The following is a 22014-nucleotide window of genomic DNA, read 5'->3' on the forward strand; positions in this document are numbered from 1 at the left end:
GTATTTTTAATCATATGTCATTTTTTTCAAATGGAACAAGGGTGACTCATTGGTATATTTTGAAAGAAACATTTTTTACGAATATCTTGATACCACACACTTGGTATTTCGAGTCAAATTGTCGTTATGAACCGCATGTTACAATTTCAAATAAACCATATGCGAAAATGTCAAAAGTTGACATATCATATGTCATTCTATTCAAAGTGTCATATTCTATCAAATGGAGTAAAAAATACCGTGGGTGTCATTTAAAAATCAAAAGTTGTAGTGAAACAGGAAGTGGCCAAAAACAATTGAATACCCCCGTCAATCAGTCCTAATTTATGTCATAATATACTAACATACCAAATCTCGATTTTTATTTAAAAAAAAAGTTAGAGGTGAACTAGGGAAAAGTAGGGGTGAGCCACTTTTGAGACTCACACGGTATAATTATCTTCGAATTTCAGGAATCTATGGATCGTTGTTACTTTCAAAAATATATTTTTTCTTATATGATAACTGATACTAATGCAATAAATTAGTAAGTCAATGAGGAAGCCAAGTAATGCCTATCCGAATCTTTGTTTTATTTAATTAATATACACTTTTCTTTGTTAACTATCACTATTACTAATCTATGTTACTTTCCCAAGCGGTGTTAAATTTAGACAAAACCTTTACGAAAATATCTATATCTTGTGAAAAAGGCCGCATGTTTTCAGTAATTCTTGAAAATGTCCAATTAAGTTTAGTCAGATTGCACAAAACATTTCACGCAGGATTGATATAACTGACCTAAATTTATCCAAGGAAATTTTATTTCAAAAGTAGGAAAAAATGGAGAAAAAATAATGATGATTCCATAAATTAAGTTTGCGAAAAATAATTGTATAATATGGAGTGGGGGGATGTGCAACTCAAGGTAGCATCATGGCAGCAGCATTTATATTAATAAGTACCTAGTTTTATAAGTATTATATTTTTTATATATTTTGTATTTACTTATAATTATAATTTTTGAAAAATGATTCAGTTTTCTTCCAAACAAAATAAAATTTTCTGATAAAAAATATTGTTTTTTCGTAATAAAATTTTTGTTAAAGCGCTAATTTAAATATTACTAAACTTTGAACATTTCTAATCTACCTGACGTTGTTTGGCATTTTGTAAAATGACTGAACACATTTAGAGAATACTTTAGTTTTTTTAGTATACATGTCTATTAAAACATATATCGGGTGTTGCATCGTCGGACGGGATTCCTATATCCCGTCCGACGATGCAACCCATGTAAATTTTAATGGGGTCAATTATTGGCTTCCCTAATTATTTTAGAGAATAATTCTATTTAGGTTTATTGAAGATCACTCAATCCCACATTCAAAAGAATAACTTTAGATATTTTTGATTAGCTCGTTTACGAGTTATCGCCGATTTCTCTTTAAATATTTCTCCTTTCTTATGGCCCTGTATTTACTTATGAGCACCAGTCAAGGTAAAGGATAACTGTCAAATGAAGTTGTCATTTCAGAAATTTACCTATTTAGTGCTTTATTATTATTGAAAACTCATTCCTACATCGGAAATCTGAAATATGTATTTATAAATACAAATTAATATGAATTAAAGTAAAATAAAGTAATCAATTACAAGGGTAATTATAGTATTACTACAATATTCAATAACTTATTAAATTAACTTATTAATTTAGTATTAAATTGTTAGAACTTTAGGATTTAAGAAGATGTTCAAATATTCCTCCATCGACTGCTAGACAATAACTCAGGCGATCATAAAATTCTCTTCTTACATTCGCCATTTTTTTTATCCTTGTATATCCTGTTTTTTAAATGGCCCCAGAGAAAGAAATCATTTGGCGAAATATCAGGAGACCTTGCTGGCCAATTTACTGTATGATTTAGGCCAATAACGGTTCCGTTAAAACTATTGTCTAAATATTCCCGAACAGCCAGTGTACTATGTACCGGGCAGCCTTCCATTTGGTACCAAACTTCCTGATTTTCCCTAGCGGCATCATGTAAAGCAGGTAAAATATGATTTTCGAGTAGTTCCAAATAATATTCTGCATTTAAATTTCGCGTAAGAAATAATGGCCCGATAATATTGTGTCCGAATATCCCTGCTCAAACATTTACTTTCTGTGGATATTGCGTCGTTGTTTCGACAAACCTGTGTTGGTTTTCTTTGTTCCAATATCGATAATTTTGAACATTGGGTTCATTATTTAAAGTAAACGTGCATTCGTCAGTGAAACATATGTTTTTTAAAAATTCCCTATCCGTATTTGCTCTTTCCATCATATCAAAACAAAACGCCTGCCGCCGTATTTCGTCCCCATCTCGTAGCTCTTGGTGCTTTTCATATTTGAAGGAATAGTATTTATGTCATTTCAAAATTCGAAACGCTGTAGTGTGATATAGTCCTATTTCATCCTCAAGTTTCCTTGTGCTGATCTTTCCATCGTTCTCTTCCACGCACAATAAAACTTCCAAGTCGGTATCATTTCTTGCATCTTCTCTTTGTTCCTGCCTTGCTTCACATCTGCAGTTATTTATTAGGGTACCTTTGGTCTCAAATCTCTGGATATTCCTTGCGACTGTAGATTTTCCAGGTATCGGTTTATTCGGATACAGAGCAGCAAACATGTCCGACACCTTTTGATAACTATTTCCTGATAATACCATTTAATCATCAATACTTTTTCTTCGGTACTGTAATTCATGGCTAATATTTTCGATGTAGGTATGAGATTTTAATAATAATAATATAGCACTAAATAGATAAATTTCTGAAATGACAACTTCATTTGACAGTTATCTTTTACCTTGACTGGTGCTCATAAGTAAATACAGGGCCATAAGAAAGGAAAAATATTTAAAAAGAAATCGGCGATAACTTGTAAACGGGCTAATCAAAAATATCTAAAGTTATTCTTTTGAATGTGGGTTTTAGTGCTCTTCAATAAACCTAAATAGAATTATTCTCTAAAATAATTAGGGAAGCCCATTGACCCCATTAAAATTTACATGGGATTTCCTATGTCCCGCTCGACGATGCAACACCCGGTATATGCATTAAAATCCATAGATAAAATATTTATAATATCATTGACATCTTATACTTAAACTTAAAATCGTTGACTTTCTGTTAAAATGACATTACTCAAATTAACAATTACTACATGATGAAAAACTACGTACTTGTGAGTACGTAAGTGAAACTATCTACTTACTAACAGCTTTTAAATTAAAGGATTTGAAGGACATGCTTAAAAAAGTGTCGTTTGAAATGTTGAAGAAGTAATAAATTATAAATCAATAAATAATTTGATCCAATTTGACAAAATTTGTATTAAAATGACCGTCTGTTAGGTTAGGTTAGACATCAGTTCGAAACGTCGAGGGCGTCATCCTGTAGCCCGTCTCCAATTATGCTGAAATTAACCCACGTTTTTCTTCAATATCAAATTCTTAGGCTCATCCTGATGAAGATGTAAACGAAATAGTCTAGTCCCTTTTTCGGAAATTTTAAGTTTGAGAAGCATTTTATATTACTTTTTGGAAACTACCCTTTTCCCCCTAATTCGACCCCGCTGAATCCGATTCTACAAGAGCGAAATCTGAACCAGAAGTGGGATATTCAAGATGGCGGATAAGATGGCGGATTTTTTTGAAATTCGATATTTTTAGAGTTCCCATTGACATAGAAAAGTGACTGAGGTGTCTAAATACATATTTTCGAACATGACTAATTCAAAAATGTACAGTAAAATTTATTTGCACAACTTTTTATGTCGAAATAAAAAAAAACATGAATTTTAACCTACATGCCTACAAAAATAAAATGCCTTTTTAAATATGAAGAAATCAAAAAGATGTTTGAGCTAATCTTTATTGTTAATTACAAAAAAATATATTCAGGCCGAATATAGACAGACACTTTTACATGGAGTACACAGCTTTATGCATTTTACATTTCCCTTCCTACAACTGCAGTTCTTGGTATTGCAAGAAGTTTTGCAATGGCAAATTACAAATTCCGGGCAAATCGTAGGTATAGGGTCAAGAGTCAGTAGAAGTTTTGCCTTGAATGTGGAAAGTCTCGATTCGAATGAGAGGGGAACATTAATGTTGATTGTATTGCCTATTTCCTTGTATGTATTCCACACATCATCTAATGTTAGTACCTGTAAGAAAACAAAATAAAGCGTGGATTAAAATAGGAAATTTAAAATTGGCAAATATTTAGTTTTAAATTTGTATATATGTAAATATTTGCCTGAGATTTGGATGTACTAGTGTATATCAAAAATCACTTTTACTTGCCTGATCAGAGGCAGCTGCAACTCTCAATTCATTGCAGATCTGAATAAGAGGGAGGTTTTCCTTGTAGTCTGTTTTGTCCATACACTTCCAACTATCTTTTGACTGCTGTGTGCTCAACAAACAAGAGCTGTGGTATTTTCCTCCTGCTGCTATCAAATCACCTATACTGCACTTACTCTTATATGTAACTTATAGTCAAAATTAGATAGTTCTAGAATTTTTTCGTTCATATTTTTTGACATTATAAGCTTCAATATTTCTTTTCCTTTTTCCTTCTGACAAAACAAACATCTATCCCAATCCGTTTTGCCTGCTTTCGATCGTGTTAAAAATTTTCTATCTGCTGCATTACTGCTATCTTCTAATCTTTTGATTTTTTCAGCAAAGGTAAATGTAGAATAGCAGGTTCGGTGGTAGGCCCACGTTCATACCCACGTTAAATCATTATCTCGTTTAAATACATTTAGAATCCGCTGAATGGACTCGCTAAACTGAGTGTTACATGCATCTAGGCGTTGTTGAGCACATGACAATAATTGTGCTTTGCCTGTTATAACCTATCTTTGACAATCGCTGGTTGGGAATATTTCTTTGACATATTAAGCATAAGCTGCACTTGATTGAATTCATGTCAAAGCCGTTATCCGCCATTTTAATATTCCACCTGAATGGAAGAAAAACATGTTACGGTATTTGAGATTTAGTTTAGAACGTTTACTTCTAGAGTTTTCAGCATGGAATAAAAGTTAAATTCAATAATAACACAATTTACAATACATTATATTAGGTATTGTTTGTTTCATATAAAATGCTCTCCATAACGAAAATTCCCCTATGTAATTTCTAATCCTTTTAACTTGCAGTAATAGCCGAGAAATAAAAGCACCTATTACGAGTATAAACATAAATATTATTACAGCTTACCCTTTATAAACTGCAGGATCCTTTCCTCGAATAAAAAACACAATTGTTAAGATATTAAATAACTTTTTTGATTGCACAGGTTTACAAAATATAGACACTACTTTCGTTATAAAACGCCTGGGGTGGTCTGGACGCGACACGAAAGTTTACAGTATGTAGGCGCGAGGGGGAAGAAACGCGGTATGACACGAGCGCGCTGCTGCCAACTGTCAGTTTCTATTTGTTTTTCTTTATTTACAGTGTGCTTCTGGCGAAATACAATAAGTAATAATATAATAACCAATGAATGTATTAAAAATAATAGCTCATTATATCAAATTCATATTTTTTTAAAATTTCGACATAAAAAGTTTTCCAAATAAATTTTAGTGTAAATTTTTAAATTATTCATGTTTGAAAATATCTATTTAGACATCTCAGTCACTTTTCTATGTCAATTGGAACTCTAAAAATAACGAATTTCAAAGAAATCCGCCATCTTAGACGCCATCTTGAATATCTCACTTCCGGTTGAGATTTCGCTCTGGCAACAGGCGGATTCGGATTCAGCCAGGTCGAATTAGGGGGAAAAGGGTAGTTTCCAAAAAGTAATATGAAATGCTTCTCGAACTGTTTAAGAGGCACCTTTTTTAAATTTTGTTACTAGTCTAAAACGTCGTATCCAACTTTGCAGGGTGGGATCGTGGGCACCGTCTCTCAGATATCCTACCTGCCAAATTTGGTCGTGAACGGACGACATGAACTTATGTTTCTTATATACAGGGCATTTCAAAACAAATGCGAAACACTTCAGGGGTGATTCCTTGTTCAAAATAAAGGGTAGTTTGCTTTATAAACGTTGGGTCAAAAGTCAACCATTAGGGAGATATCGCGGTACAAAGATGGCGGAAAAATAATGTTTTTATTCTTTATATTGAAAACGATAAACGATAGACTAATGAAATTTTATGGAAGCATTACTGTTTTGAAAACATACTTTCTGGTAATTTTCTCACTTTTTTAAAATGAGTGGAAGGTGTTGAAATAAACTACCCCTATCATTCTTGTTAACGAAATTAAAAAAAAAAGCTTATCAAACACATGCAAAAAAATGAATTTGGATAGTTTAGTTTGTTTAGAAACTTTTTTATCTCTTGTATTTTTTTGATAAAACTCACCGATTTGAAATTAAAAAATAAAATGTAAAGCATTACATATCCGGACAAAAAACATTTTTAGATAAAGAATCTAGTGGGCTGCTCTAATTTTTTTAGGAAAAAATCTAGTCGGCCGCTGTCACTTTTTAGGATGTTTCTAATATTATTTTATTGATATTACTCTACTGCAATACGTTATTATCTAGATTCTTATTATTATCGTTATTATCACGAGATTCTTTATCTAAAAATGTTTTTGATCCTGACATGTAATGCTTTACATGTTATTTTTAATTTCAAATCGGCGAGTTTTATCAAAGAAACACAAGAGATAAAAAAGTTTCTAAATAAACCAAGCTATCCAAATCAATTTTTTTGCATGTGTTTGATAAGATTTTTCTTTAAATTTCGTTAACAAGAATGATAAGGGTAGTTTATTTCAACCCCTTCCACTCATTTTAAAAAAGTGAAAAAATTACCAGAAAGTGTGTTTTCGTAACAGTAATGCTCCCATAAAATTTCATTGGACTATCTCTTTTCGTTTTCAAGATAAAAAATAAAAACATTTTTTTTCCATCATCTTTGTACCGCGATATCTCCCTAATGGTTGACTTTTGACCCAACGTTTATGAAGCAAACTACCCTTTATTTTGAACGCCCCTGAAGGAATCGCCCCCTGAAGTTTTTCGCATTTGTTTTGAAACACCCTGTATATGTCAAAACTAATTGTCGCAATGACACGTATCGTATACAGTGAAGTTGGCCTTGGTCCACGGTCCACTCTACCGACATACCAAATTTCATTTATATCGGACGATAAGTCGCAGGCTGTCCTTACCAGATTTCCTCTCGCCTGTCGTGTCGCGTGTCATTTCATGGCTTTGAATTTTTACTCCCAGCGCGCGTAAAGAAGTTTCACTTCGATAAGAAAAAGTTTAACCATTTCCGATTAAATCAGAAGTTTAGAAATGCGTAAACGTTGAAAATAAATTTAAAATAAAATAAACCTCAAAAAAACTACATAAACATTTGTTTCAAAACTAAACTTTAAAATACTTTACTGATCGATGTTGATTAATAACTAGAGTTAATAAAAACCTGTGTATTATTATTTTGTTCAATTTAACGTATATTTACAAAGTGAAAAACAAAGAACGTCGACTGAATAAGAAAATAACTGCAACTTCCAGTCAACGACGAAAAAAAATGATGAATAGCAAACATACCTGAAGACCACTTTATTTAAATAATCAATCATTTAGTCTGTCATTCCGCCAGCACACAAATTAAGTACATCTGCCTCGAGCGACCACAGTCACTTCCTCGACAAATATACAATTACAAGAGATCAAAAGATGTTTTCCTACAAAAAAAATGAAAGGAAAATTGCGGAAAATCATCGCCTCGGAGCGGTACCTATATAAATTGTTCGAATGCCCTCTGGTGGCCGCATCCTGAAAAGGAAGTTCTCCCGTTGAGAAAGTTATTTCAAACGATAATTGGAATGTAATCATATTGAGGCATCTTGTCAATAGACCTGCAGAAGATGTAATGAAATATAAACGAAGAAAATACTATGTCTATAGATACTATATTTTAATTGTGTCTTAATTACCTTATATATCTTTTTATGTAGGTGATGACACTTTTTTCCGAAAAAAAATATATGAGATTTCCTGTTTGAGATTTTAACTTTAGTTTTTTCAAAGTACGTTGTAATACAGGGTGGCGCACCTCATTCGCCTCGATTGATTATACGAAAACGGAAAGATGTAGAAAGAAAATATTTTATTGGTATATGTGGGAAGGTAATGTGCACAATTTAAAATTATTTTGAAATATACAGGGTGTTTCAGAACTAAGATCCATACCAAAGTTATATTTTTTCTTATGGAAAACCCAGTATTTTATTTAATTTTTGGATTCTTGAACCCAAAAAAAGGCATTTATTATAAAGGTTAAATATGTTTAAAATCTTTGGTTTTTGAGATATTTAAAGATATTTAAATATGCATGCAACAATAGAATAGATTATTAACACCCTGTACATTACATTTCAGAATTAATTCTTGTGCTATGTTTAAAGGTAGAGAAATAAACTTTACTGAAAAATGTTATTGCCTCGGTTATTGCTTCCTTAAATTTATACAGGGGTATCAAAAATTGCTGATCTATTTTAAGGATTTATTTTACATAAAAACTTTGTTATTTCAAATACAACACCCTATATTTTTTTAAATAAATCGAAGCAGATTCCAATGCTCTTTCAAACTATATTAGGGTTTCCTATACCTATCTAGCTCAGATTTTGAATATAAAGCGATTTTTTAAATAAAATTTCAATCAAGGTGGCTGGTGTACGCCATGGCAATTTTCTAGTGAGAGTTAGTAACTATTTTTAAAGTCGACCTTAGTTTATGGACATTATTATTTATAATTTATAACAGTTTACTTAAATTTACCTACAATAGTTTAATATAAGTAAGTATTCACTATTTTATTAAGAAAAATAAAGCAGTATCTGCTGGCGGAACGAATGGATATGTTACTAGTGATTTTATTTTGTGAGGAAAATTGCTTTTTGGCCTCAAGGGCTTATGCTCAAAGATATCCAAATGGGAGTCTTCCTAATAAGCGTTCTTTTGAAAAACTACTTGTCCTATATCGCAGAGCTGGTAGTGTGGTTTATGAAAAACTTATTAGGCAGAAACATGTCATTGGAAGTGAAGAAAATGAATTTGACGTAATTGGCTCTTTTAAAGAAAACCCATATATCTACAAGTCATTGTAAAATAAATCCAAGACTACTTCTTTGTTTTTCTTGGTAAAATAATAAATAACATATTTAATAAATATCGCTTATTAAGCTATTGAAGATAAATTAAATAAAAGTAAACTGCTATAAATTTAAATAATTTTAAATTAAGTCCATAAACTATTGTCGACTTTAAAAATAGTTACTCACTGAAAATTGCCATGCCGACACCAGCCACCTTGATTGCAATTTTATTTAAAAATTTTTTTTATTCAAAATCTGAGCTAAGTAGGTATAGGAAACCCTAACATAGTTTGAAAGAGCATTTAAATCTTCTTCGATTTATTTAAAAAAATACAGGGTGTTGTATTTGAAATAACGAAGTTTTTATATAAAATATATCCTTAAAATAGATCAGCAATTTTTGATACCCCTGTATAAATTTAAGGAAGCAATAACATTTTGCAGTAAAGTTTATTTCACTACCTTTAAACTTAACACAAGAATTAATTCTGAAATGTAATGTACAGGGTGTTAATAATCTATTCTATTGTAGCATGGAAATTTAAATATCTTTAAATATCTCAAAAACCAAAGATTTTAAACATATTCAACCCTTATAAAAAAAGGCTTTTTTTTGGAATCAAGAATCCAAAAATGAAATAAAATACTGGGTGTTCCATAAGAAAAAATATAACTTTGGTATGGTTCTTAGTTCTGAAACACCCTGTATATTTCAAAATAATTTTAAATTGTGCACATTGCCTCCCCACGTATACTCATAAAATATTTTGTTTTTACATCTTTCCGTTTTCGTATAATCAACCGAGGCGAATGAGGTGCGCCACCCTGTATACGAGGTAATGCAAACTTAATTTGCTCACTTATTAGTAAAGTTTTTTTAATGGAAATTTTTTTTGTTCTGGTCTGGTAGATTTATCATAAATTACTCATTGCAAAAATGCCTCAATTTCATAACATATACCGGGTGGTTTCTATACCGGTTTTTTTTTGCATGAAATATTCGGGTGATAGAATTTTCTGTACGAAACGTCGGCAAATATCAAAGTGACTATATATAGTGTTTTAAGAGTGATGAAAGGATTTAATTAAATTGAAAAAAAAATCAGGTCCGTATTTAAAAAAAATTAAGTTGATGATGGTCGCCAGAAGCCGAAACGTCAGAGTCAGTATTTAATCCCACAGAGTTATAGAGCAGAAAAAGTGGCCATGAAAATGTGTTTTTCATTTTAAGTTATCTTAACAAATAAAGCCAGGAAGCAATATAAAACAAAATCGAAAATTCCGGTTTTTTTTTTCGAATATATTCGGAAGTATTCGGAATTTTTCATAATGCAATCCGGCATTTTATTGAGCATCAATTTGCGCAACTTTGCCTCCATTTAACCGATCCTGTATCTCTTACGGTTTCCGAAATCCCAATGATGAGCGTCGGATTCGAGCCACCCTGTACTCTTCATGTAATGTGTAGAGTGCCGTTTTCGGCTCTTCGAAATATGGTGGCTGCGTCGCTGATGTTACACCAATCCCATATGTTTCTTAGCCAGGAATGTTGTTTTCTTCCTGGGCCTCGGCGTCCCTCTATTTTTCCTTGTAGTTTTAGTTTAGGAATGTAATATTTGTCTCCTCTAAGGATATGGCAGAGGTAGGAAACTTTTCTTTCTTTAACTATGTTAAGTATTTCTCGTTCCTAGCCTGCAGTTCTTAAAACTTCTTCGTTGATGGCATGTGCGGTCCATGGCACACGTAAGTCTCCGGAGAGTCCATATTTCGAAAGCCTCGATTGGTATATACAGTATACAGGAAATATCAACATTAGACATAACAGTAGTAGTTCACCACTATATTTCAAATAAAATATTCTTACTAAAGGTCCACTAACTAATAAAAACAAAGATTGTGTCAAACTTAAGGTTCTGTTGAGCTGTCACCAAAATCAATTTTTATTAAGGAGTTATTTTTCAGAATAAACCACATGACTTGCCTTTACCTTTCGTAGGGGTTTCGCGTTTGCTAGTAGAAGTATACCTATACTGAAAAATAAAATAGTAATTCTCCACAATATACCAAAACACTTTACTGTTATCACTTGATGCGAGTTTTGCTAACCATTGCTTCATCAGCAGATGATTAAAACTCATTTCAGTTTTAATGATGGTTAGCGAAACGCATGTCCAGTGTAAAGTGTTTGGTATTTTGTAGTGAATTAGTGTTTTATTTTGTTGTGGTTAGCGTCCAAATAATGAATCAATTTAAGTAATATGTCATGATTTAAAAAGGAGAAAGGTCATATAGTTATTACCTTCTTAGTTTTTTTTATATAAAGACTAACAACAATATTTATTTGCAGGTGATAAAAGAACTGAAAGAAACATTTCCGTAGCGAGTAACATTCCAGTTTCACAAAGATCGACTTCATCTAGTTCAACAGGATCAACACCAAGCACATTAGTTCCTGAAGGTACTACTAAATTTATCTATATATTATTCTGAATATTTGCATAATATCTAGTGTCACAATTTAACCTGTTATTTAAATCATTAGTTATCATTAGTAAAGAGTAAGTAAATTTTCTGTCAATTTTTGTTTGTCACCTGTCAATTGTCTGTCGCAAAGTCTCTACTTTCATTGGACAGCCTTTGTCTATAGTAGAATATTTTTAATGATAGGTACATATTTATTCCCTAAAAGGGGTATTTATGAATATTGTACCTAAACGTTTTGCTTCAGTAAATTTTCTAAAGTAAAATAAAACTAATTTGTAATTTGGGAATGACCTTAATAATCGACAATATCTTCAATTCTTCCTCTGTACCATTCATAATCTTAACAGAGCTGTGACTATACTTATTTGAGTCAGTTTCAGTATTATTGTCTCTAATCAAATTAAAACAGATTACTCTTTTATTTGTCTACTAGTTGAAGCCTGGCGCATCCGCCACGACATCAGGAAAACAATACTTTTTATTTTTTTTAATTAAATGAAAAACAAAAAATCCGGCGACGACAGTTTTTAGAAGAGCCAATTAGCTATCTTCTTTAAAAAAAGCAACTTTCTAGAACAAGTCGTTACTTCAGTAGAAACGACACAGGCCAACATTAGCATTTTATATATGTAGATGCCTTTAGGAATTACAGTTTTCTGAATTGCAGCAATATGCAGATGATTCTCAAATTTATTGCAGAATAAATACTAATAATTTGGCACAATTTCAGTTAAATTTTAACGACGATCTTAATAAAATTAATAAATATGCTCTGGATCATAATTTGAAATTAAATGCCGGTAAATCTTGTGTTATAGTATTTGGTAGTGATACAAAACAAAATTACAAATACGGCTGGTAACATGAATATCCATATAGATAATGTTGCGATACCCATTGTTACAGAGACTAAAAATCTTGGAGTCTATTTTGATGCGAAGCTTTCTTTTCAGGCACATATAACTACTAAATTAAAGGCTGCTTATATACGGTTGAAGAATTTTTCGTCTCTTAAGAAATATATACCATCAAAGACTAAGTATCAATTAATTATGTGACACGCTTATTTTATCTTTATTTGATTATGGCGATGTTGTTTATGGTACATCCATAAACGCTAGATTCTCTAGAAAAATCCGAATACTTCAAAACTCGTGTCTACGGTTTTCTTTTAACATTCCTTTTAGAGATCATATAACGCCACATCTTAAAAATTTATCTATTTTATCCATGACTAAACAGACGACAATTTCATTTAATGACATTCATTTATCGAATTTTAACTACAGAGCAGCCTCCCTATTTGTTCTCATTGTTTCACTACGTTGACCATGATCATTCGACTAGACAAGTGCATTATTTTAAAATTCCTCAACACCGAACAGCTAACGTCCAAAAATCTTTCAGTTTCATGGCGCCACATTTGTGGAATAATATTTCTAATAACTTTAAATTTCAATCCTTTACATATTATAAAAAACAAATTAAAAATCATTTACTAAATTCGTAAATATTATAATTTCTTCGACTGATTTGTGAGATCTTGTTCCTCTGATATGCCCGTAATTGGTTGCTGTTCCGGTTTTTACACTGTTTCATTATGCCTCTCTGCTTATCTCCGCTCATCCCTGATTAAATTATATTTTCACTTTTTTTATATAATTTTAATTTTTTTAATTTAGTTTATTTCTATAATTTAATTTATTTCTATTTTGTATTTGGGGTCGCACCACTCTGACACTTTGTACCATTGTATCGGTTTTTTAATCGCGGTGCGATCCCTTTAGACACACATTTATTAATACAAATATTATTCTGTAAAACTTAATGGGGTCTGATAAAGAAATTTGAATTTGAATTTAATGTTATTCTTTGAAGACTGAAAAATAGTAAACATCTAACTTTTACTAACCTACAATATATGCATCTACGCTTTAATAAATATAACTTCTTGTTTCTGGAAAGTTGAAACCTGAATAAACTGAAATACGTTAATACGTGTTGTTCTTATTTTTGTAGACAAAACCATATCTTCTGACCACGCCGTTGTATCAAGACAATCATCCTATTCGAATTGCAGTTCTATCCCTGACGAAGGTAAATGAATATAATTATATACTTATTGCAAGAAGTTGTTGAATTGTATGTGCCGTAAAGCCCTTTTAATTACTTTTCATATTTATGTAAACAATATACAATGTGAAATTTCTATGCATTTTAGAAAAATATGCCGCCTTATAATAAGATTCACTAAAAAATAAGAAAGCTAACTTGCTTGTTTGGCCAAAAAAAAGTAATAGATTGAGGTGTTATTCTAAATTGGTTAGTTAAAAAATAATTTAATTTTCTTGACAAAATGGTGAAGGAACATAAGCAATGGAACTATAGCTATAAGCTGGTAAATCTTAATTCCGTTTATTAGGATAAATAATTAAATAGTGTTTTCTAGAGCAGTAATAAATGTTATCTTATATATCAATGATAGAAAAGAAAAATAATTCAGCACTTTCAGTACTTCAAATTACTTTCAGAACTATTGTAGTTAAAAAATACTTCTAACATTGTAATAATACTTTGATATTACTCCAAAAAGAAAAATCATAAAATAAAATTTCAAAAGCGGTAAAATCAAATGTATATGGAGGTATATAAAGGACACTCCTATATTTTATTGCATCTGATGTTTTTTATTATAATAGTTTTCAATAAGAGCATTTTGACAAATAATTTATCATAACTATACTAGAAGGTCTATGAGTCGCAGTTATGCAAGAAATTGTTAAATTTTCAAAAGTATTTTAGTTAGATAATAAAAATTAACTTCTCGTATTTTTACATTTATTTTTATATCGCACATACTATTCAAAACTGTATTAACTCGAAATATAAAAACTTCTTATGAGGAGCAAAAGAAAATTTAAGTTAAGTCAATATACTGATTTATGGATATTAATTGCCAAACAGCGTTATAGTGGAGTTTTCATAAAATTTCACTGGCATTCTTCTGGAGCAATCAAATTAAAAGGGTATTATTTTTGAAAATAATATCAAAAACATTTTTTTTTTGATAATACAGTTTTGAACGAGATGTGCGATATAGTTTTTCGAATCTTAATAACAAAAAGAACAGTAAGACCTTGATTATGATACTGTAACAACCTCCACATATGTGTTAAATGATCTTCCAAACAATTTCTAATGAGAAACGTGTACAGTAACCGCCAAAAAAATCATCAACTAGTGTGCCTATATTATTGTACCTATAATCTTCTTCAGTACCCCACAATCGAATAAAAATTGCGTCTCAGTAGGGATTTTAAAGAATTAGTGGTTTTAATTAGCATAGAAATTTGTTCCTTTAATTTCAATGCATTCAGAACAGAACGTGAAAATTAGTGCTAGGACATTTTATTAATTTTAATTGTGTTTTCTAAACATTGTGAATTGTGAGTGATCGTAAACTAAAAAGTATAAAGTGTTATTGAAATCACTAATTTATTCCACTAATTGGGAGGTTTGGTACGGCGAACTACTTATTGAAAATCAGAGGGAAACACCCATGTAGTCTTTGGGTGCTCTAGCACTCATGATAGCAATGGATGGCGGAGTATCCTTGAATATGTTGTAAAATTCTATCCCTCTCCCTCCTAGGTGCCTTCTCTGTTGAGGTTGGCGATTAATATGGCGTATGACTCTCTGTCCAGAGTTTGGTGAATAAGAGTGTTTCCGTCGGTGTGGGTCCAATCTCTTATGTTACGTAGCCATGATTTCTTTTTCCTCCCTATGCTACGTTTTCCATCGATTTTTCCTTCTATTATGAGCTGTATTTCTTCATATTCTGAGTGCCGCATTATATGCCCAAGGTAGGAAGTCTTTTTGATTTTAATTGTTCCTGTTAGGTGTGGACGAGTTTTCATTCTGTCTAAAACTTCACAATTTGTTGTTCTGGATGTCCAACTTATCCTCAGCATCCGACGATACATCCACATTTCAAAAGCATTAAGGCGTTTGATGTCTTCTTGTTTTAGCGTCCAAGTTTCGCATCCATATTGAAGTAGGGGCCATATATAACATTTTAATGTTCTTAGCATCGTTGGTATACCTATTCTGAGATGGCACAAAAACTTCCGCATGTTGAAGAAACCAGCCCTAGCTATTTCTATTCTTCTTCTGATTTCTTTAGAGTGGTCTAGCTGGCTGTTTAATTCCCTACCCAATTAAATATAACTCCGCGTGGTTTCTAGATGGACGCCGTTTACCATTATGTCGGTATTTTCATTGTCTTGCGGATGTCTGTCGAAAATCATAGTTTTTGTCTTGGCGGTGTTAATCTCTAGACGCATCCTGATACTTTCTTCTGTCAGTTTGTCCATTAGGGTTTGCAGCTTGTCTTCGGATTCTGCTAATACCACGGTGTTGTCTGCATATCTTATATTGTTTATAATTTTTCCATTTATTTTAGCCCCTTCTGGACAATTTTGAAGAGATTTTCGGATTATATATTTGGCATAAACGTTAAACAATAATGGTGACAATATGCATCCCGGTCTAACACCTCTTTGTATGTCTATGTATCTTGTATTTCCTTTTTCTGTTCTGACACAACCTTTGTGATTCCAGTATGTGTTCCTTATAATGATAATATCTCTCTCATCCAAGCCTACTTCACTGAGAACTTCTACTAATTTTTCGTTCTTTATTCGATCGAACGCTTTTTTGTAGTCAACGTAACATACGTACAGCTTCCTTTGGAGTTCCATGTACCTCTATGCAATTAACGTTAAACTCAAGATGGCTTCTCTTGTTCCTGTCCCCCTTCTAAAACCGTATTGTAATCTAGTAAGGAAATCATCACATTTGCTGTATACTCTATTGAATATTATGCGCATAAAGATTTTCGCTGCGTGGCTCATCAGACATATTGTTCTGTGGTCTTCGCATTTCTTCGCTTTATTCTTTTTGGGTAAGGCTATGAAGGTAGATGTTACCCAGTCTTCGGGGATTGTTCCAGTTTCATATACTTTATTGAAAAATTGGGTCAGAATTTTGATGGCATTATCGCTTATGTGTTTGAAGTGCTCTGCTGTTATTTGATCTTCGCCGGGTGCTTTATTGCTTTTCGTTTCTCTGATTGCTTTGATGACTTCATCTTTCAATATGGGTAGATGGTCTCCTTTCTCTATTTTATATTCCTGTTTTCTTCTTGCATCTCCAAACAATTCTTTCAAATAGTTCTCCCATATAACCTGTTGTTTACTGGGGTCCAGTTCTATCACGTTATTTTCGTTTGCGATTGCTGACAGATGCTTGGGTTTCCAAAGGCCTGTGAATTCTTTGATTTTTGTGTGTAGTTCTCTATTTTTGTGTTGGACCTGCAGTTGTTCTACTTCAGCGCATTTGGTTTGGAGCCAGCTCTCTTTTGCACTTGTAATCTGTCTCTGGATCTCCTTGTTTAACCTTTTGTACTGATCTTCACATTTATAATATAATATTATTATAATTTATATAATAAAATTCTAGAGATAGAGAATTTAATGTTGGAGAACGGGGGGGGTTCCCCAAGAATGAATGAGAATAAATAATCAACAACGAACAAAGTGCGAGACTTTATAATTAGCTCTAAGGAAATAGATTTAAAATCAATTAAATAAATTTATAGATAAATAAAACACCAATAGATTTCAAATTGCAAGCAAGTTTTAAAATCTTTAAAATATAGGTAGCTTATACAGGGTGATTCCTGTAAGTCGGTCATGCTTTCGAGGAATGATAGGGGACGTCGAAATATTAATTTTGATATAGCACATTATGGGTCGGAAATGCCTCTTACGCAAGATACAGGGTGTTGAAGTTTTTGAAAAATTAAAGATATTCTTTAATTGTTTTTTAACAGTTGAAAGTATCGTTAAAAAAATTTATTGTAGGAATCTGCCTAACAGAGACACTTTAAATGTAAAAAGAAGAGGTTTTAGTTTCAACCAGTGGCGTAGCTGTGATACGCATCGGCTAATATTTTCAAAAAAAATAGTACGCCACTGATAAAAATAAAAATTTCGGAGTTTTTTTATTTACTCGGTTTATTTCCAAGAAAAAATGTCTCTTGCAACTTTCTTCTATCTAACACCATTTTGTCACAATTTAAAAATAAATATTTTTTTAATGAGAACCCTAAATATGCGAATTATTATCTTAAAACTACGAATTTTATTATTAACAATAAAAAAAAATTCTAGTTTAAATTTATAATTTTTTAAAAATGTATTTAGTGCTAATAGTAAAAAGTATTAAAGTTACCCAATATGAATGGAGCTAACGATGCACATGTGTTTCTGCCCTCTAGTTATAATAACTCGCTGTATTTAAGATTCTCAATAAAAAATCTATTTATTTTTAAATTGTGATAAAATGGTGTTAGATAGGAGAAAGTTGCAAGAGACATTTTTTCTTGGAAATAAACCGAGTAAATAAAACAACTCCGAAATTTTTATTTTTATCAGTGGCGTACTATTTGTTTTTGAACAAAATACCCCATGCGTATCACAGCTACGCCACTGGTTGAAACTAAAACCTTTACTTTTTACATTTAAAGTGTCTCTGTTAGGTAGATTCCTATAATGAAATTTTATAACGATACCTTCAACTGTTAAAAAACTATTAAAGAATGTCTTTAATTTTTCAAAAAGTTTAACATCCTGTATCTAACTAAGAGGCATTTCCGACCCATAGTGTACTATATCAAAATTAATATTTCGACGTCCCCTATCATTTCTCGAAAGCATGACCGACTTACAGGAATCACCCTGTATATAAGAAATTTAGATATAACAATCAACTGAACTATAAATGCCAAAAACTTTTATACAAAAAAATGATGTAAAGATGTGACAAATTTTCAAAGAGTCCAGATTATACATAATATATTGTCGATATAGTTCGCTTATTTCATAAAAAAAAATAAAAAAACTGTTTAAATATTTTTTGTTAAAGAGGACCAATTAATATGATCCCAGTATTCAAACTACATTAATTGACTGTTTACGTTGATTAATAATAATTGCCCAAAATACTAAGAAACTGAATTTTGTATGTGTTTTAGACAGCGTGGTAAAAAGTAACACCTTATAAATTTTATTTTATTTGCTTATTTATAACAATAGTATACCAAATATTATAACAATGCTTATTTATAACAACAGAGACGTTCATTTTCATAACTTATTATTATATTAGTTTCTGAGTCAAATCCACATTTATTTAGAATAATTTATTAATTAAAACAATTTATATACAAGTATGTAATTAACTAATTTTTAGGCTGAAATAAAGGTGGTATATTTAATTGGTATACTCTTTTACAAAAATTTAAATAGCTTTCTTTTTGTAAACAAATGGGCTTGCAATATTATTATTTTTACCACTTGTACATTTCGTACGTATGCTGCTTTCAAAAAATGTCAATATTCCACGGGTATAGTGATAAAGGAGATCTAAATTATAAGAAAATGCAAAATAGATAAAAAATGATATAAAAATGGCTACAACACAATTTGATAGACAATTAAATTGTGCATCAATATACAGGGTGTTCCAATTAAATTAAAAAAGTTATTGCCGTTTGAAGCTAGTAATTATTTAATATAAATTTTTGGACACTCTGTATAAGGTAGTATTTTGTTGATTATTGCAACACAATATCTGATCAATAAAAAATAAACTTTAGTAAATATGCAATTTCATAAAATTAAAAACATTTCAAAAACGGTAAGGTTTAAGTGTGATAAACCTTAATCAAATTTTTACCTTTATTTCAATCGTAGAATCTAAAAATAGAATAATATACAGTGTGATCGATTTTAGAAAAACAACTATAATATTTTTTACTTATTTTGGGACACTGTATCTTGTAAAATTGTTTTTAAATTGTAGCTCGAATAGTCTTTCAATTAACCCAAAACTTACAATTTGTAAAAATCTAATCGTTTAGCTACAATACTCCGTGTCGTATGTGGTGAAAAACCCTGTATAGCTATTTTTCTTCATTTTCAATGACTTAATCCTACACCATTTTATTTTAATTAAGCGAACTACTAAGTTTTGTGTCTACCTGTATAGCAATGATACGAACATTTCGATACTTCTTAAAGTATAGTTAATAATATAAAAGAATAACACCTTAATTTGTTGTCTTTAAGAAAAATTATGGTCGCTCTAACACGCGAAAAGCCCGCGTCTAACAATACGACGACATAACACAGTTCGCACGATATTATCGCTAAAAATATTCCCCGCGTTTTTAAACTAATAAACATAAGTACCATTTAACATTAACAATAGAAACATCTCACAGTTTTACCGGCTGCCGCTTACAGTCTTGTTCGTTTGGTGGTTCTTTTAGTTTAGTGCAGTGCTCGTCTAACAAATCGTTGCAAGAAACTAAGGACATACGGAAATGTTTGGTTACCTTTATGTATTTTTTTATATAAATATGTGTTGAAGAACGAGAAGCGTTGTAATAGGTAATATTTTCGTTGTTATATAGTTTAAATTACAGTCGGACGAGGTACGATTCCAAAATCATTATCACGCTTTTATCGTTTTATTTGTATAAGGTTTAAAAATTATTTTATTTTTTAACTGTTACAACATAAAGTTCATTACGAGAGAGCATTATTACGATGTACGATGATAATATCGCAATTAAAATTAATGTTTACGTTTTTCAAGGATCTTTGGAATACGCTAAAAATTACTAATCTTATTCCTAATAGATCATCTCAATTAAAATTTCAATGACAATCAGTGGATGTTAGACGTTTTTTTTTAGATTTTTTATTAGAATACAATACATTATATCATATTTTTTATCTATGTATAAATATTTATTGATTCTTTTATATTCAATTGTTTTCGGTCACTTTCTGTTTCACCGGAAATGACTACAACTTTTGATTTTTAAATGGCACCCTCGGTATATTTCTACTTTATTCGATAGAAAATGACACTCTCAATAGAATGACATAGCCTATGTCAGCTTTTGACATTTTCGCATATGGTTTACTTGAAATTGTAACGTGCGGTTCATAACGACAATTTGGTTCGAAATACCAGGTGTTTGGTTCGTTATACCAGGTACCAAATTATTCGTCAAAAATGTTTTTTCCAAATATTTTAATGAGCTATCCTTGTTCGATTTGAAAAAACTGACATATGATTAAAAATAAGATTTGGGCATCTTTTAACCGGCCAGGACAGGACACGAAAAATATTAGACGATCAAATATATTTTTCCAAGGCTGCTTCATTAAAAATTAGTGGTTTTAACACAGCCACGGCACTAAACATAATATAACATATCACTAAAATATATTATACAGGTGAGTAAGTGCAAATATTTTCACGGCTGGTAAATCTCAATAAATGACACATATTTTCTCTTTACCGTTTTGCAAATGGGCCCAAAATAACGAAGATATTTTACTTTGAATTTACATAATAAGTAATTGATTTTTGGCTTAAATTTTGAGAACCGCTGGATCTTTTCTGGGTTTTCTTTCTTGTAAATTTAATCTACTACCTATGTTGCCTTAAATTTCATCATTCATTATGTTTTTTAACTAGAAACTTTTAGCTAAAAATTGAAAAAAATTGCAAAAATAATTTGCCAACATTTTTTTTCGCGAAAAAAACCTCATAAACGTATTTCTGGGGTAATAATACTACTAAATATACTACTCCTAAAAATATTTGCACTTAGTTAAGACTCACAATGTATAACTACGGACTAAATATAGTTTTTAGCAGATAAATATTTACAAAATTTCTGTTCTCTGGTAATACACATTTTATGTATAATATTCTTTGAGATAACTAAATACAAGTTTTCCAAAATCATTTCAATCTTATATGAAAAATGACAACTGCAAAGCACGCATTGGATGTTTTTTGCAATGGGACTTATTTTTCTTAATTTACCCATACAAGATGAGTCTTAAACAAGTGCTACTATTATTAGGAGTAGTACCTATATTTTAACCCCAGAATCACGTCTGTGAGGTTTTTTCAGGAACAAAATTGGAAATTTCTTTAATTTTTAGTTAAAAAGCATATCTTAATAATATTAGGCAAGAGATTAAATTTACAAGAAAGAAAACCCAGAAAAGATCCAGTGGTTCTCAAAATTTAATTGAAAAATCAATTTTTTGAAATTTTCAAAGTAAAATATCGGTTATTTTGTACTGCTTATATGATCTTTGAAAGACTAAAGTGTTTAAAGTCGAATGATTTTAGAATGTGCATTTAAATTTTTCGGGATTTTCAGGATTTTCGGGATCCCGGGATTTAATACCGGGATTTCGGAGAT

General features: G+C 31.0%; 1 protein-coding gene across 3 annotated transcripts in view; it reads left to right on the forward strand.

Moving 5' to 3' along the window:
* Window positions 1-22014, forward strand: part of LOC115880570 — a 185298-nt gene that overhangs the window by 21696 nt on the left and 141588 nt on the right. For all 3 annotated transcript variants that reach the window (XM_030897825.1, XM_030897826.1, XM_030897827.1), the window contains exons 2-3: window positions 11518-11628; window positions 13674-13751. In XM_030897825.1, the coding sequence (XP_030753685.1) occupies window positions 11518-11628; window positions 13674-13751 (189 nt within the window). The remainder of the gene's footprint in view (window positions 1-11517; window positions 11629-13673; window positions 13752-22014) is intronic.

This window comes from Sitophilus oryzae, unplaced genomic scaffold, assembly GCF_002938485.1.
Source record: "Sitophilus oryzae breed Bouriz unplaced genomic scaffold, Soryzae_2.0 scaffold_1637_pilon_pilon, whole genome shotgun sequence".
Lineage (NCBI taxonomy): Eukaryota > Metazoa > Arthropoda > Insecta > Coleoptera > Curculionidae > Sitophilus > Sitophilus oryzae.